Source organism: Stegostoma tigrinum, chromosome 15 (assembly GCF_030684315.1).
Source record: "Stegostoma tigrinum isolate sSteTig4 chromosome 15, sSteTig4.hap1, whole genome shotgun sequence".
NCBI lineage: Eukaryota > Metazoa > Chordata > Chondrichthyes > Orectolobiformes > Stegostomatidae > Stegostoma > Stegostoma tigrinum.
Genome location: NC_081368.1, coordinates 58,266,229 through 58,280,014, shown reverse-complemented (window position 1 = coordinate 58,280,014; position 13,786 = coordinate 58,266,229). Strand labels below are relative to the sequence as shown.

At 40.6% G+C, this 13,786-nt stretch overlaps 1 protein-coding gene across 5 annotated transcripts in view; it reads right to left on the bottom strand.

Annotated features, from left to right (window-relative positions):
* Positions 1-13,786, bottom strand: part of diaph2 (diaphanous-related formin 2) — a 632,555-nt gene that overhangs the window by 571,366 nt on the left and 47,403 nt on the right. For 4 of the 5 annotated variants that reach the window (XM_059651484.1, XM_059651487.1, XM_059651485.1 and 1 more), the window contains 2 exons: positions 12,904-12,936; positions 8,452-8,628 (listed from right to left, as the gene is read on the bottom strand). In XM_059651484.1, coding sequence (XP_059507467.1) covers positions 8,452-8,628; positions 12,904-12,936 — 210 coding nt within the window. The remainder of the gene's footprint in view (positions 1-8,451; positions 8,629-12,903; positions 12,937-13,786) is intronic. The other variant, XM_059651486.1, reaches the window with a different exon arrangement.

The following is a 13,786-nucleotide window of genomic DNA, read 5'->3' as shown; positions in this document are numbered from 1 at the left end:
GCTGTTGTAACCCCCTTGTTCAAGGATCAAGACAAAAGATGGAAAATTATAGGCCGATTAGCCTAACCTCAGTTGTTGGTAAAATTCTAGAATCCATTAAGGATGGGGTTTCTAAATTCTTGGAAGTGCGGGGTCGGATTTGAACAAGTCAGCATGGATTTAGTAAGGGGAGGTCGTGCCTGACAAACCTGTTAGAATTCTGTGAAGAGGTAACAAGTAGGTTAGACCAGGGAAACCCAGTAGATGTTATCTATCTAGACTTCCAAAAGGCCTTTGATAAGGTGCCTCACAGGAGGCTGCTGAGTAAGGTGAGGGCCCATGGTGTTTGAGGTGAGCTACTGGCTTAGATTGAAGATTGGCTGACTGACAGAAGGAAGAGAGGTGGGCTAACGAGAGGTGGGCTAACGAGAGGTGGGCTAACGAGAGGTGGGCTAACGAGGTTATTTTTCGGAATGGCAACCAGTGACAAGTGGGTGTCCCACAGGGTTCAGTGTTGGGTCTGTAGCTGTTCACTTCATATATTAATGGTCTAGATGAAGGGGCTGGGGGGCATTCTGGTGAAGTTTGCTGATGATACGAAGATAGGTGGACAGGCAGGTAGTCCTGAGGAGGTGGGGAGGCTGCAGAAAGACTTAGACAGTTTAGGAGAGTGGTCCAGGAAATGGCTGATGAAATTCAACGTGAGCAAATGCAAGGTTTTGCATTTCGGGAAAAAAAATACAGACATGGACTATTTTCTAAACAGTGAGAAAATTGGTAAAGCAGAGGTACAAAGGGATCTGGGAGTGTTGGTCCAGGATTCTCTAAAGGTTAACTTGCAGGTAGAGCCTGTGATTAAGAAGGCAAATGGAATGTTGTCATTTATCTCAAGAGGGTTGGAATATAAAAGCAGTGATGTACTTCTGAGGCTTTATAAAGCTCTAGTTAGGCCCCATTTAGAATACTGCGTCCAATTTTGGACCCCACACCTCAGGAAGGACATATTGGCACTGGAGCGTGTCCAGCGGAGATTCACACAGACGATCCCTGGAATGGTAGGTTTAACGTATGATGAACGGCTGAGGATTCTGGGATTGTATTCATTAGAGTTTAGAAGGTTGAGGGGAGATCTAATAGAAACTTACAAGATAATGTATGGCTTAGAATGAGTGGACGCAGTCAAGTTGTTTTCGTTGGGGGGGGGGGGGGGGGGAGAGAATAGGACCCGTGGGCACAGCCTTAGAGTTAGGGGTGGTAAATTTAGAACAGAAATGAGGAGACATTTCTTCGCCAGAGAGTGGTGAGCCTGTGGCATTCATTGCCACGGAGTCCAGTGAAGGCCGGGACGTTAGATGCCTTCAAGGCGGAGATTGATAAATTCTCGATCTCAAGGAATTAAGGGCTACAGGGAGCGTGCAGGGGAAGTGCAGTTGAAATGCCCATCAGCCATGATTAGTTGGCAGAGTGGACCTGATGGGCCGAACAGCCTTACTTCCACCCCTATGTCTTATGGTCTTATTATTCATTCATCATCATTTGTATTGATGTTAGGCACATCTTGCAAGATTTGGAAAGTGGAAAACAATATACTTGCTATGGAACAGAAGGATAAAAAGAGTATAATAATGTAAACTGATTTGTTATTTGTCTTGTACCTAGTAAAAACATCTGCCGCATTTGGAATGCCACAGGGTCCTCATGTGCAACTTCAGTTGTCGCGCCAACATTCTGACTGTTGGAATATCTGAGCCAAGATGCATTGTGTTCTGGATGCCCAATTACAACGAAATATCAAACCCACAATAAAAAGAATATAAAAAGTTCATCATTTATTACTAACATATACAATAAGAAAGTGTCACAGTCAACAGATATTTTCCAGGTCCGAGGAAGGTTTGTACTGGAGTGGTCAATATTGCGATAATTGATATATCTTAATATTACAGATCTTAGTGCACAGGAGACAATTTCAAAATTAGTGGATAATACAAAACTTGGAAGTATTCTAAACTGAGAACTAAATGTCAGCAATAAGCTGGTAGAGTAGGCAAATTGATGGCAGACAAAGATCAAAGCAGGGAAGAACAGGTGACATATTTTGGAAGGAAGAATATGGACAGACAGTATAAAGTAGGTACACAACAGTTAAAAGAGCGAATAGACCACAGGGAACCTGGGCATGTACATGTAGAAGATAAAAGATAGAATTCACACAGGCCATTTGGCCCAACAAGTCCACACCAACCCTCCAAACAGCACCCCCCGTAACCCTGCATTATCACTGGCTAAGGCACTGAAGCTACACATCTGCAGTGTTCAGGCGTATGTTTAGCATAGCCAAACCACCTAACTTGCATGTCCTTTGACGGTGGGAGGAAACGAGCACCTTGCAAAAAAACACACAATGGAGAGAACATGCAAACTCCAGACAGGCAGTTGCCTGACGCTGGAATTGAACCTGGGTTTGTGGCACTGAGGCAGCAGGGCTAATCACTGAGCTACTGTGCTGCCCAGGCATGCACAGACCACAAATTGGTAGACAGCAGTTAAAGTATTGAGTATCCTGGACTTTATTAGGAAGGGCATACAACACAAGAGCAAAAGAGATTATGCTGGCTTAGTTGGAGTGGTGTGTATAGTTCTGGATGCCACGTTGTGAGGTTGTGAATGCATGGCAGTGCACAGAGATTACTCCATAGATTAGAAATTTAAATGATGAGGACAAATGGGGACTGTTCTGCTTGGGGAGAAGGAAGTTTAGAGGAGTTCTGATGGTTTTCAAAATTATAAAGGTCTACATTGAGCAGACAGGTAGAAGCTGTTCATGTTCCTCGAGGGATCAAATTGAAAGCGAACACATTTAAAGTGACGACAGCAGTAATCCAGGGAAATTTGGCAAAATGGATCCAAAATTGGCTCAGTGGGAGGAAACGGGTGACGGTTGAAGGTTGATTTCCCAAATGGAGGCCTGCATTCAATGGCATAGCATAGAGTTCAGTGCTGTGCTCTTTGCAGTTTGTTGGGTACATTAAAATGATCCAGATGAGAATGCAGGCATGTGATCAATCAGATCGCAGACAATACAACAATTGATGATGTGGGTAAATATAAAAGATCAAAGGACAATATAAACGGACTGGTCAAATGATCAGAACAGTGGAGGATGGAATTTAATCCTGAAAAATTAGGTATCTTGCTTTTTGAGAGGTTGAACAAAGAGAGAATGTACAATGATCAGTAGGGCCCTGGGATCAAAGAATCAGAGGTATCTTTGTGCGCATGCCACAGATCCTTGAAGGCTGCAGAACACGTGGTTAAAAAAGCATCTTTGACTTTCTTATTAGCCAACACACTGAACACAAGGTTATGATGAGCTCACAGCTGGATTACCGAGTGCAGTTCTGGTCATCACCAGAACAAGTAGTATGTGACTGCAACTGCAACTAGAGACAGTACAGCAAAGACTCACCAAAACGTAGCCCAGGCTGGAACAATTCAGGGATGGGTCTAAACTAAATAAACTGGGGTTGTCTCCTTTGTGCAAAGGTAAACAAAGTGAAGTTCTGACTGAGGTTACCAAGTAGGAGGTGCATATACAAACAGGACAAGATAAGAATAAACATTTCACCTTCATAAGAGAGGTCAATAACTAGCTTTAAGGTTACCCCTACCTGCTAAATCAGTGGTACAACCACTACTAAAAAGTCAAAATTCTCCATAGCATAATATAAGCCAAGTCGATTAAGGCATTCAAGAAGAAACTGGATAATTATTTGACTTGAAACAATGAGCAAGAGAATGGATAAAAGGGAGACAAATGCCACCAATTCATAACTCGTATGGAGAGCATGCTGGGTCAGAGACTCCTCCTACACTGCAACATTTTCTACAATTCTGTCATACCATTAAATGAGATATTATCAACATTAGCAAAAATCTGGGGCCTTTTTCATCTTGAATAAAGAATGATGCTCAATAGCAAAGTAACTGCTGAGGATCATCTCAAAGAACAAAGGAATTTTATTCAGTTTGACTTTTGGTGCAGGGCATTCCAACAAGTGGGGTTAGAAGGAAGAATAGGTGCTTTTAAAGATCAACCTCCCAACAAACTAAACTTCTGAAAACTTTTAACTCAACCTTCCAGTTAAATAAGGGAAAGCCAGCATGGACTCATGACAGGTAGGTCATACCTGACAACCTCATTCAATTTTTTTTATAACAGGTGGCTAAGGTAGAGACTAGAGAAACATCATGATTGTTTATTGGAACTTCCATAAGGCATTTAATGAAGTCCCATTAAAGAAACAGACTGTTAACCAAAGGAGAAGTCCACAGAGCTGAAGGCAAATTACTAACATTTCTGGGGAAGTATCTGAGCAACAAGAGGCAGGAAGTAGGTTTAATATGCAGGTAATTAGCAGTGATGTCCCGCAAGGAATTAGTTATGGTCTAATTATTCATTTTATTTATTAACGACTTGGATAATGGCCTAAAAAATTATACATATAAATTTGCTGATGACAAACTTATGCAGAGTTATAGACAGTATAGACAATAACAAAATTAGAAAGGGACGTGGAAACAATAAGTGAATGGGAAAACTGAAGCAGGCAGTTCAAAAACAGAAGTTGAGGGAAAAGCTGACATCAATCGGTGAAAAAAAAAGAGCGAGAGAGCCAGAATTAACTTTACAGATCCAGTAACCTCAGAACCTATTCTGTTCCGAAGGGACACCAGGCCTGAAACGTTAATTGACTTTGTTTCTTCACATGCTGCCAGGCTTACTGAACTTCTCCCACAACTTCTGTTTTTGATCCTGATTTACAGCATCCTCAGTTCTTTTGGTTTTTGTTCAGATAAAGTTAAAGCTAAGCAAGTGTGAAGTTATCCATTTTGGACAGAAAAAGAATAAATTAGAGTACTTTCTAGATTTTAAGGGGATTAAATACAATGGCTGTCCAAACAGACTTGACAGTTTAGTTGCATAAATCCTTAAAATTATTCCGGGGGGGGGGGGGGGGGGGGTGATTAGACAGCCATGGCTGATATTTTTCCTGACTTCCTTTGCCAAAGAAAAAGAGACAGCCTATAAAGTGGCCAAGAGCACTGGGAAATCAGAAGATTGGGAAGGCTACAAAAACAAACAGAGCAGTAAGGAAGGAGAGGATCAAATATGAAGATAGGCTAGCTAGTAATGAAAAACGATAGTAGAAGCTTTTTTCAATACATAAGAAACAAACGACGGGCAAAAGTAGACACTGGGCTGCTCCAAATTGATGCTGGAAGGCTAGTGATGGGAGATAAGGAAATAGCTGAAGGACTTAATAAGTACTTTGCAGTCTTCACAGTGGAAGACATGAGTTGTATGCCAATAATTAGGGAGTGTCAAGGGGCAGAGTTGAGTATGGTAGGCATTACAAGAGAGAAAGTGCTAGAAAAGCTAAAAGGTCTAAAAAATTGATAAATCTCCTGGCCCCGACGGGCTACATCCTAGAGTTCTGAGGGAGGTGGCTGAGGAAATAGCAGAGGCTTTGGTCATGATCTTTCAAAAGTCACTGGAGTCAGGGAAAGTCCCAGATGATTGGAAAATTGCTGTTGTAAACCCCCTGTTTAAGAAAGGATCAAGGCAAAAGATGGAAAATTATAGGCCAGTTAGCCGAACCTCGGTAGTTGGTAAAATTCTAGAATCCATTGTCAAGGATGAGATTTCTAAATTCCTGGACGTGCAGGGTCACATTAGAACAAGTCAGCGTGGATTTAGCAAGGGGAGGTCATGCCTGACAAACCTGTTAGAATTCTGTGAAGAGTAACAAGTATGTTAGACCAGGGAAACCCAGTGGATGTTATCTAGACTTCCAAAAAGGCTTTGATACAGTGCCTCACGGGAGGCTGCTGAGCAAGGTGAGGGTCCATGGTGTTCAAGGTGAGCTACTGGCTTGGATTGAGGATTGGCTGTCGACAGAAGGCAGAGAGTTGGGATACAAGGTTCTTTTTCGGAATGGCAACTAGTGACGAGTGGTGTCCCACAGGTTTCAGTGTTGGGGCTGCAGCTGTTCACCTTATATATTAATGATCTGGATGAAGGGACTGGGGGCATTCTGGTGAAGTTTGCCGAAGATACGAAGATAGGTGGACAGGCAGGTAGTACTGAGGTGGTGGGGGAAGCTGCAGAAAGACTTAGACAGTTTAGGAGTGGTCCAGGAAATGGCTGATGAAATTCAATATGTGCAAGTGTGAGGTTTTGCACTCTGGAAAAAAGACTACAGACATGGACAATTTTCTAAATGGTGAAGGAGTGTTGGTCCAGGATTCTCTGAAAGTTAACTTGCAGGTAGAGTCCGTGATTAAGAAAGCGAATGTAATGTTGTCGTTTATCTCAAGAGGGTTGGAATATAAAAGCAGTGATGTACTTCTGAGGCGTTATAAAGCTCTAGTTAGGCCCCACTTAGAATACTGTGTCCAATTTTGGGCCCCACACCTCAGGAAGGACATACTGGCACTGGAGCGTGTTCGGCAGAGATTCACACGGATGATCCCTGGAATGGTAGGTTTAACTTATGATGAACGGCTGAGGATCCTGGGATTGTACTCATAAGAGTTTAGAAGGTTGAGGGGAGATCTAATAGAAACTTACAAGATAATGTATGGCTTGGAAGGGATGGATGCTAGGAAGTTGTTTCCATTAGGCGGGGAGACTAGGACCCGTGGGCACAGCCTTAAAATTAGAGGGGGTAAATTTAAAACCAAAATGAGACGACATTTCTTGAGCCAGAGTGGTGGGCTTGTGGAATTCATTGCCACAGAGTGCATTGGAGGCCAGGATGTTGGATGCCTTCAAGGCAGAGATAGACAAATTTTTGATCTCACAAGGAATCAAGGGCTACAGGGAGTGTGCAGGGAAGTGGAGTTGAAATACCCTTCAGCTATGATTTAAATGGCAGAGCAGACTTGATGGGCCGAATGGCCTTACTTCCACTCCAATGGTCTTATGGTCTAAAATGCCATGAACTAGTGCAGAAAATAATCAAGGTAGCAAATGCAATGCTGCCCTTGATATCAAGAATGGAATGTAAAGGATGCAGAGGTTATCCTGCAGCTGTACGAAACACTGGTCAGACCCCACCTGAAACACTGTGCACTAGCGCAACTGAGCACAACAGCTTGGATAGGATATATTGGTCTTTGAAGGTATGCAACATAGGTTTACAAGAATGATAACTGGACTTCAGGGACTAAATAATGAGGCATTAAACAAATTTAGCCTGTTTTGTCTAAATTTGAGACAGTAAAAGTGTGATCTGATCAAAGGATTCAATGTATTACAGGTAAAGACAGTAGAATATGATAACTGCTCTACTGGTTGTGGATTCTAGAACTAAAGATAGTCTAAAATTAAGGTTACACTGTTCAGGAGATGTTAAGGAGCACTTCCACACACGGAAGTTGGTAAAAGTATAGAACTCTTCTACAAATGGTAGTTACTGTTAAATCAGGTTTTTTTTAAACAAAGGCAACAGATGAATTTTTGTTTGGCATAGGTATTAAGGGATATGGGCCAAAGCCAGACACGCGCACACAGTTAGGTCACAGATCAACCACCTCAGTGAATGGAGGAACAGGGCCAAAGGATCTGAATGACCTACTCTTGCTCCTATGATACCATTGGCAACTGCTCGTGTAGCTGATAAAGTAAGCCACATGACAAACCAATTAGGGCAGTGAAAAGGAAACTGCAGGCACAAAGATTGAGAGAACAGAAGGAAATTTTACAATATCTAAACTGTGCAACTTTGCCACTGCCAGCACAATGTAGAATAAAGTCATCAAGAAACTGAGGCAATCAATGGTTTCAATTAGTGTCCAGTGCCCCCAAACAAAAATTATTCATTCAAGGCATGGCTGCAGCTGACATAATTGTGCCTCAAAGCATGAGGTAAATTTGAATAACGCAATAATGTTAAAATGACGTGGGTCAAATTGGCTTTGACTTCCAGCAATTCTTGATTGCTGAACAGTTTTTCTAAATCCTAAGGTATTACTGAGGAATGTTTATGAAAATGTAAATCTAGGTCAATTATTTTATACAAATATTGATGATGCTGCATTCAGTTTTCTCAAAATAAAGCACATTGGAAACAAAAACCGCACATTTTGGTATAAGTATGTAACTAAAATATTCTGCAGAACTTCACTGAGTGACTCAACTGTTGCTTTAACTGTCAAAGCAAGCAAAACAACTACAATATCATGTGTTCATTTAAAATGCTGACCCCTGCTACTCTATGCACACTTAAACAAATCATTTTTTAAGCAGACCACAGCATCACAACAACTTCTCAAAACACACAGCTAAGTGCTCAGTTACAAGCAATATCACAATCTGTCCATTTGGAATTATAAATGTCCAGACAGTAACGTTTTAGAGAAATTATAAGAGATTGTTCTTTCAATTCAAAGCAGCATGGTACTCACCATCATTTTTTCAAAGAGATCTAAAATTTCTTTCTCAGAAAGATTCATGAAACATTCCTCAAACACCGGTTGGGCTAGTGGTAAGTCACACATGGCTGTTTGGGAATCAGTAGGATGTTGTATGTGAGGTTTCTCTTTCTTCGCAGTTGACTTTCGAAAGCTGGTTAATCTGTCACGCTGTCAAAATAAACACATTATATTAACATCATTTCAAAGATTTTTAGATCTATATAATTGTCTGAATATTTTATTTCAAGCACATTAGTTACAAAAGCATGCATACTTCCAGTGCTTGTCTACAAGATACAGCTTCATTCTTTATTTCTTCAACTTTGCAGCTTTTCAGAGTCAAGTATCAAAATTAAAGGCTACACCTTACCTTTAAACTGTCCATGAACAAAATAATTTTGAGGATAATGTTTTGCAAATTAATAGGCAGTTTAGATACACAGAACATCTGGAAAATCAAAGTTTCATTGAGGAAACATGCAGTTAGTTTGTTGTAAAATATTTTTGGCCTTGTTCCAAAAAACTTACCTTTAATTGAAGAGAAGATCAAAAATATGAACGTGAATAAAGAATGCTAGATCATGTCAGGCTGTTTCTCTTAAGCTTATTTCCTCCTACTTTGACTCCATCCTCTCTCCACTTGTCCAGAACCTGCCCACCTATATCTGCAATTCCCTAGGTCATTGACAATTTCCAGTTCTCTGGCCCTAACTGCCTCCTGCTCACCATGGATGTCCAATCCCTCCATTCCCCACCAGCATGGTTTCAGCACTCAGCTTATCCTTTGACCAGTGGCCTGAACAATCTCCATCCAACACTAATCCCTTCTGTTTGAATGAACTTGCTGTCTCACTGAACAATTTCTCCTTTAATTCATCTGCCAAGCCAAAGATAAAGCTATTAGCACCTGCTAGTGCCACAGTTATGCCTGCCTTTTTATGAATTGTGGAACAATTGTTGTTCTCGTCCTACACCGGCACCCTCCACAGCTCTCTTCAGTACATCAGAGACTGTTTCGGTGCCGCTTCACGCTCTTGTCTGTGCCTGGAAAAATTTGTTCATTTCTTCCCCCCACCCCCAAGCTGCTACCCCTCTTTCTTTCACATCATCCTTTCCTGACACTTCCCTTCCTTCCCTAACCTCTCCATCTCGGGCAATAAACTGTCCACTGCCATCCACTAGAAAGTCACTGACTCCCATTGCTACCTTCACTACAGCTCTTTTCACCCCACATCCTGCATCTCATTCTCCTAGTTCATTCGCCTACATTGTCTTTTCAGATGATGCCCCCCACCTTCCAAAACAGAGCCACTGATATGGCTTCTTTCTTGTGTAACTGTGGTTTCCTACCCACTGCAGTTGACAGTGCCCTCAACCCCCAACCTATCACCCATGCTTCTGCCCTTGCCCCTTCCTATCACTCAACAGCATGATTGGGTCTCGCCCCCCAGCCCCCGCTCTCCTCCACCCGTTCCCACTTTTTATCCCATCAGCTTCAACATTCAAAAGGATCATTCTACACCACTTCAGACAACTCCAGCAGAATGCCAAACATATTGCCCTCTCCTCATCCACATTTTGCAGGGATTTCTCACTCCAGGACCACCTAGTCTATTCTTTTCTCCAATATTAACATCAGCATCCCTTCTAATGTCACCACAGAAGGTGTAACACCTGCTCCCTTCTCACCATCTAAGGGCCTAAACAGTCTTTGCAGGTGAAGCAGAATTTCACCCTTACCTCCTCCAATCTTATCTATTATATTTGCTGCACCTAATGTGGTCTACTCTACAGTGAAGAAGCCAAATACAGATAGGGTGACTGCTTTGTAAAACACCTCCAGTCCATGCACAAGCATGGCCACAACCTTCCCGTAGACTGTAGACAGTCATTTTAATGTAATGTAGTGTCCTGCTTGCATGCCCATGCCAGTCCTTGGCATGCTACGGTGCTCCAGCAAATTTCAGCAAAAACTGGAACAGCAACATCTCATCTTCAAACAAGGCCATTTATATACTCTTCCAGGCTCAATATTGAGTATACTACCTTCAGATTGTGAACTCATTCCTTCCCTTTCTGTTTTGCTGGTTATATTCTGTCACAAAGTCCTCTCTCCGCAACTTCCATTTAGTGGGACTGTCTGTTCTTTCTGGTCTGGCAGGTAAGACACACCACTGGTCTGCCATTCTCACAGTGTGTTCACAATATGAACCATCAACATCCTTCTTGCCTCAACACTTCATCACCATCCTCCAACCCCACTATTGCATCAGTGTTGCCCACTCCACACTTCAGCTCTGAAGCATCATCTCAACTAAATGTTAGTTTGCTTTCTCTCAACGGCTGACCCACTGTGATCTCCAACATTTTGTTTCCAGCGAAGAATATCCCACTTTGTAAGGTATAACTCAATGCAGCAAACACACCTCGAAGCAACAATGTCGCGGATTCAAATCACATTCAAGGACTTGTGTACAACCACTTGGGTTGACACTTCCAAGTTTCACTGAGCATTTGTTACACTGCCTGGGGTATTTGTTTTTTGATTGAGGCATTAAAAAGGCACCAAACACCTTTCTAGATAGGCAAAGATTCCTTGCTCTATTTCAAATCAGCAGGGGAGTTATACCTGGCATCCGGAACAATGTGTAACCTTTTATTAATACAAATAAAACCAGGTTATCTAATTATCACCAATATTCATGGGACCATGCTGTACTTAAATTTGTCGTCGCATTTTGTACATTACAATAGTGGCTACACTTCAGAAGGGCTTCCATGGGGATATATCCAGCATTATGAACACTAAATACAAACAATTTTGTAGTATTTTGACTTGACTGCAGGCTAAACTATAGGCAGGGCACTAATTCTGACATTCACTCACATTACACATGCCTAAGCTATTGGCAGTGCAAAATTTCATAACCCAAATTTCAGGAACTCATGTTAGAACAGAAGTGCTTCCATACACACTGTCAAACAATGTAGTTTTCGACCTTTGCAACCAACAAGCCAAGTCCCTGTACTCAAATCCGGTGTTTGAAGCAATGTGGTGCAAAGAGTTGACCTTTCAGGCAAACGATATTAAGACAATCTCAAACATAGGCAGTCCTAAACAGTTATTAATGCTTGTCTCAAGTAGGCTGCTTGGTTGTTCTTTTAAACGGTGACCATGGGGAAACCTAATGATAGGGAAAAGCACACTTCAAAATGAGTTCAAAATGAAATGGAAGATCCTCAAATAGTTCAAGTCCTGGCCATCTGAATAGCAAAAATCATGCAATTATGGAAAATTCAAAACTTTACATAAAGACAATAAAAAATTCAACAAAATTCATTAATTTTAAGGGTTCCATTGTTAGACTGACATGCAGAATTAGAACAGTGTAAGAAAGTTAGGAAAACATTAAAGATAAAGATAACTGGCTTGCTTATGAGTGATCTCGGTGAAGTGCCCATAATTGTATATTTCTGCCCATTAATTTACTTGAATATAAACTAACTTTCTTCTCAGTCGTGAAAAACATCAGAATTAATAAAAGGAATAGGCTTGTGACATGTTCAATATAACAATCCAATCCAGAAAGAATCTCAAAAATCCAACCTCGCAGTTACTTATGTAGCCTTAATTTGATTAATTGGCTCCAATTTAATTAAAATAATGGTGACCAGGAACAAGAAATCTATTAATTAGGTTAGAAATATATTCTGAAGTGGCTTAGTCATGAACATGAAAGAACATGGATAATTTATTGATCATATTAATATTTAAATGTTTTCAAGAACAGCAAGGAACTCCCTGTTTAACAACTGGTTTTTAATTTATTCACAAGTTTATGAGCAGCCAATCTCGATCTGCAGCACAATTCAACTTTAATATTTTCTTTTCAAATAAAGTAACGCGTTTTATACAGAAGATTGAATTTTAGATACGAACATGTCACAGACTAAAGAATTATAATCCCTAGTTAAATTCCTTGAGTGGGAAAAATCAAAAGCATTAAATATGCTTATACCAAGTTGAGATGGATTTACCATTTCATATATTTTTCTCTTTGAGACACCAAACAATGGAGTTCAATTTTCCCAAATTCATTTTGCCATTTTAGATAGAGACAGGAGGTACATTGCAGCTCTAAGTTTATCTACATATTATCTGCAGAGGTCATAACTAAAGCATAAATTTCTCCAGAAAGAAGTTTTTTTTTTTAAGACTTTCCATCCCATTGGGTATTAAATAGCTTCATTCAGCAAAGTGGGTTTAAAAAACTAGAAGCAAAATTGAGGAAAAACATTAACTGTTCTCAGGTTGTTCCTGAAGCAGAACAAGTAATGATTTCCACAAATACTAAGAAGGAATGTTAAAAACTACAGTTTTTTTCAGCATGCACGATTTAGTGATTTAGGTACAGTGAACAGTAGATTCCAGAACAGGCTTACCACATCATCCGCCAAAGTTTTTATGTTAAGGTTCTGTAGAAGGCAGAAAAAAAAGAAAACATCACCTACAGCTGCAAAATACCCAACCACCATATCACATTTGCAAAGTAGTGGACCAGTGAACTTTTAAAACAAAAGAGAGTAGAGTCGAGGAAGTCCGGACCTAGAAAGAAAATCCAAAACCAAAAAAAATGTCATTGCTCAAGACCCAGGATTCCCTTATTGGGAGTTCCAAGCATCACAAACTGAACTATAATTATTTTAAATTTCTTTTGGCACAGCATTAAACCACAAAAACAATCCAGTGAAATTGCACACAAGGCTTTGCTGAAATTAGCATAAGACACAAATATTAAGAAGCTCATTAGCTTCTATTCAACGAAGCGAATCAGTTAAAGCACAAACACAATTTATTACATTCTCCAAAAGGGAAATAACTACCCCAACAAGTGTACTACATCACCTCATATCACCCTTTTACAATTTTGCACCAAAGAGTTAGTTAGGAAGGTCTTCCTCTTACTTTTCCATATGGAAGAGTAAGAAGTCTCCATATCCCTGTATGGAGGCACAGAGATTGGTTTCTGACTAAAGTGGGAGTGACCAAAACCAACTTCAACACCAAAGAACCCAATTAACAATTTTCTATTTTTCCACATTTCTCCATGCAACTTAAACTCTTCAAGGACTACAGCAATTTTACATATGCAAATGTGTAATTCTATGACGCACAGCAACAGATCATTAGATGAAACCAGTCCATGCTGGTGTTCACTCAAACTTTCTCCTGCCAGTTCTGGGGAAAGGTCACCAAAACCGAAACGTTAACTGTTTATTCCTTCAGATGCTTCCAGACTGTTTTTTCCCTTCACCATCTTTATCT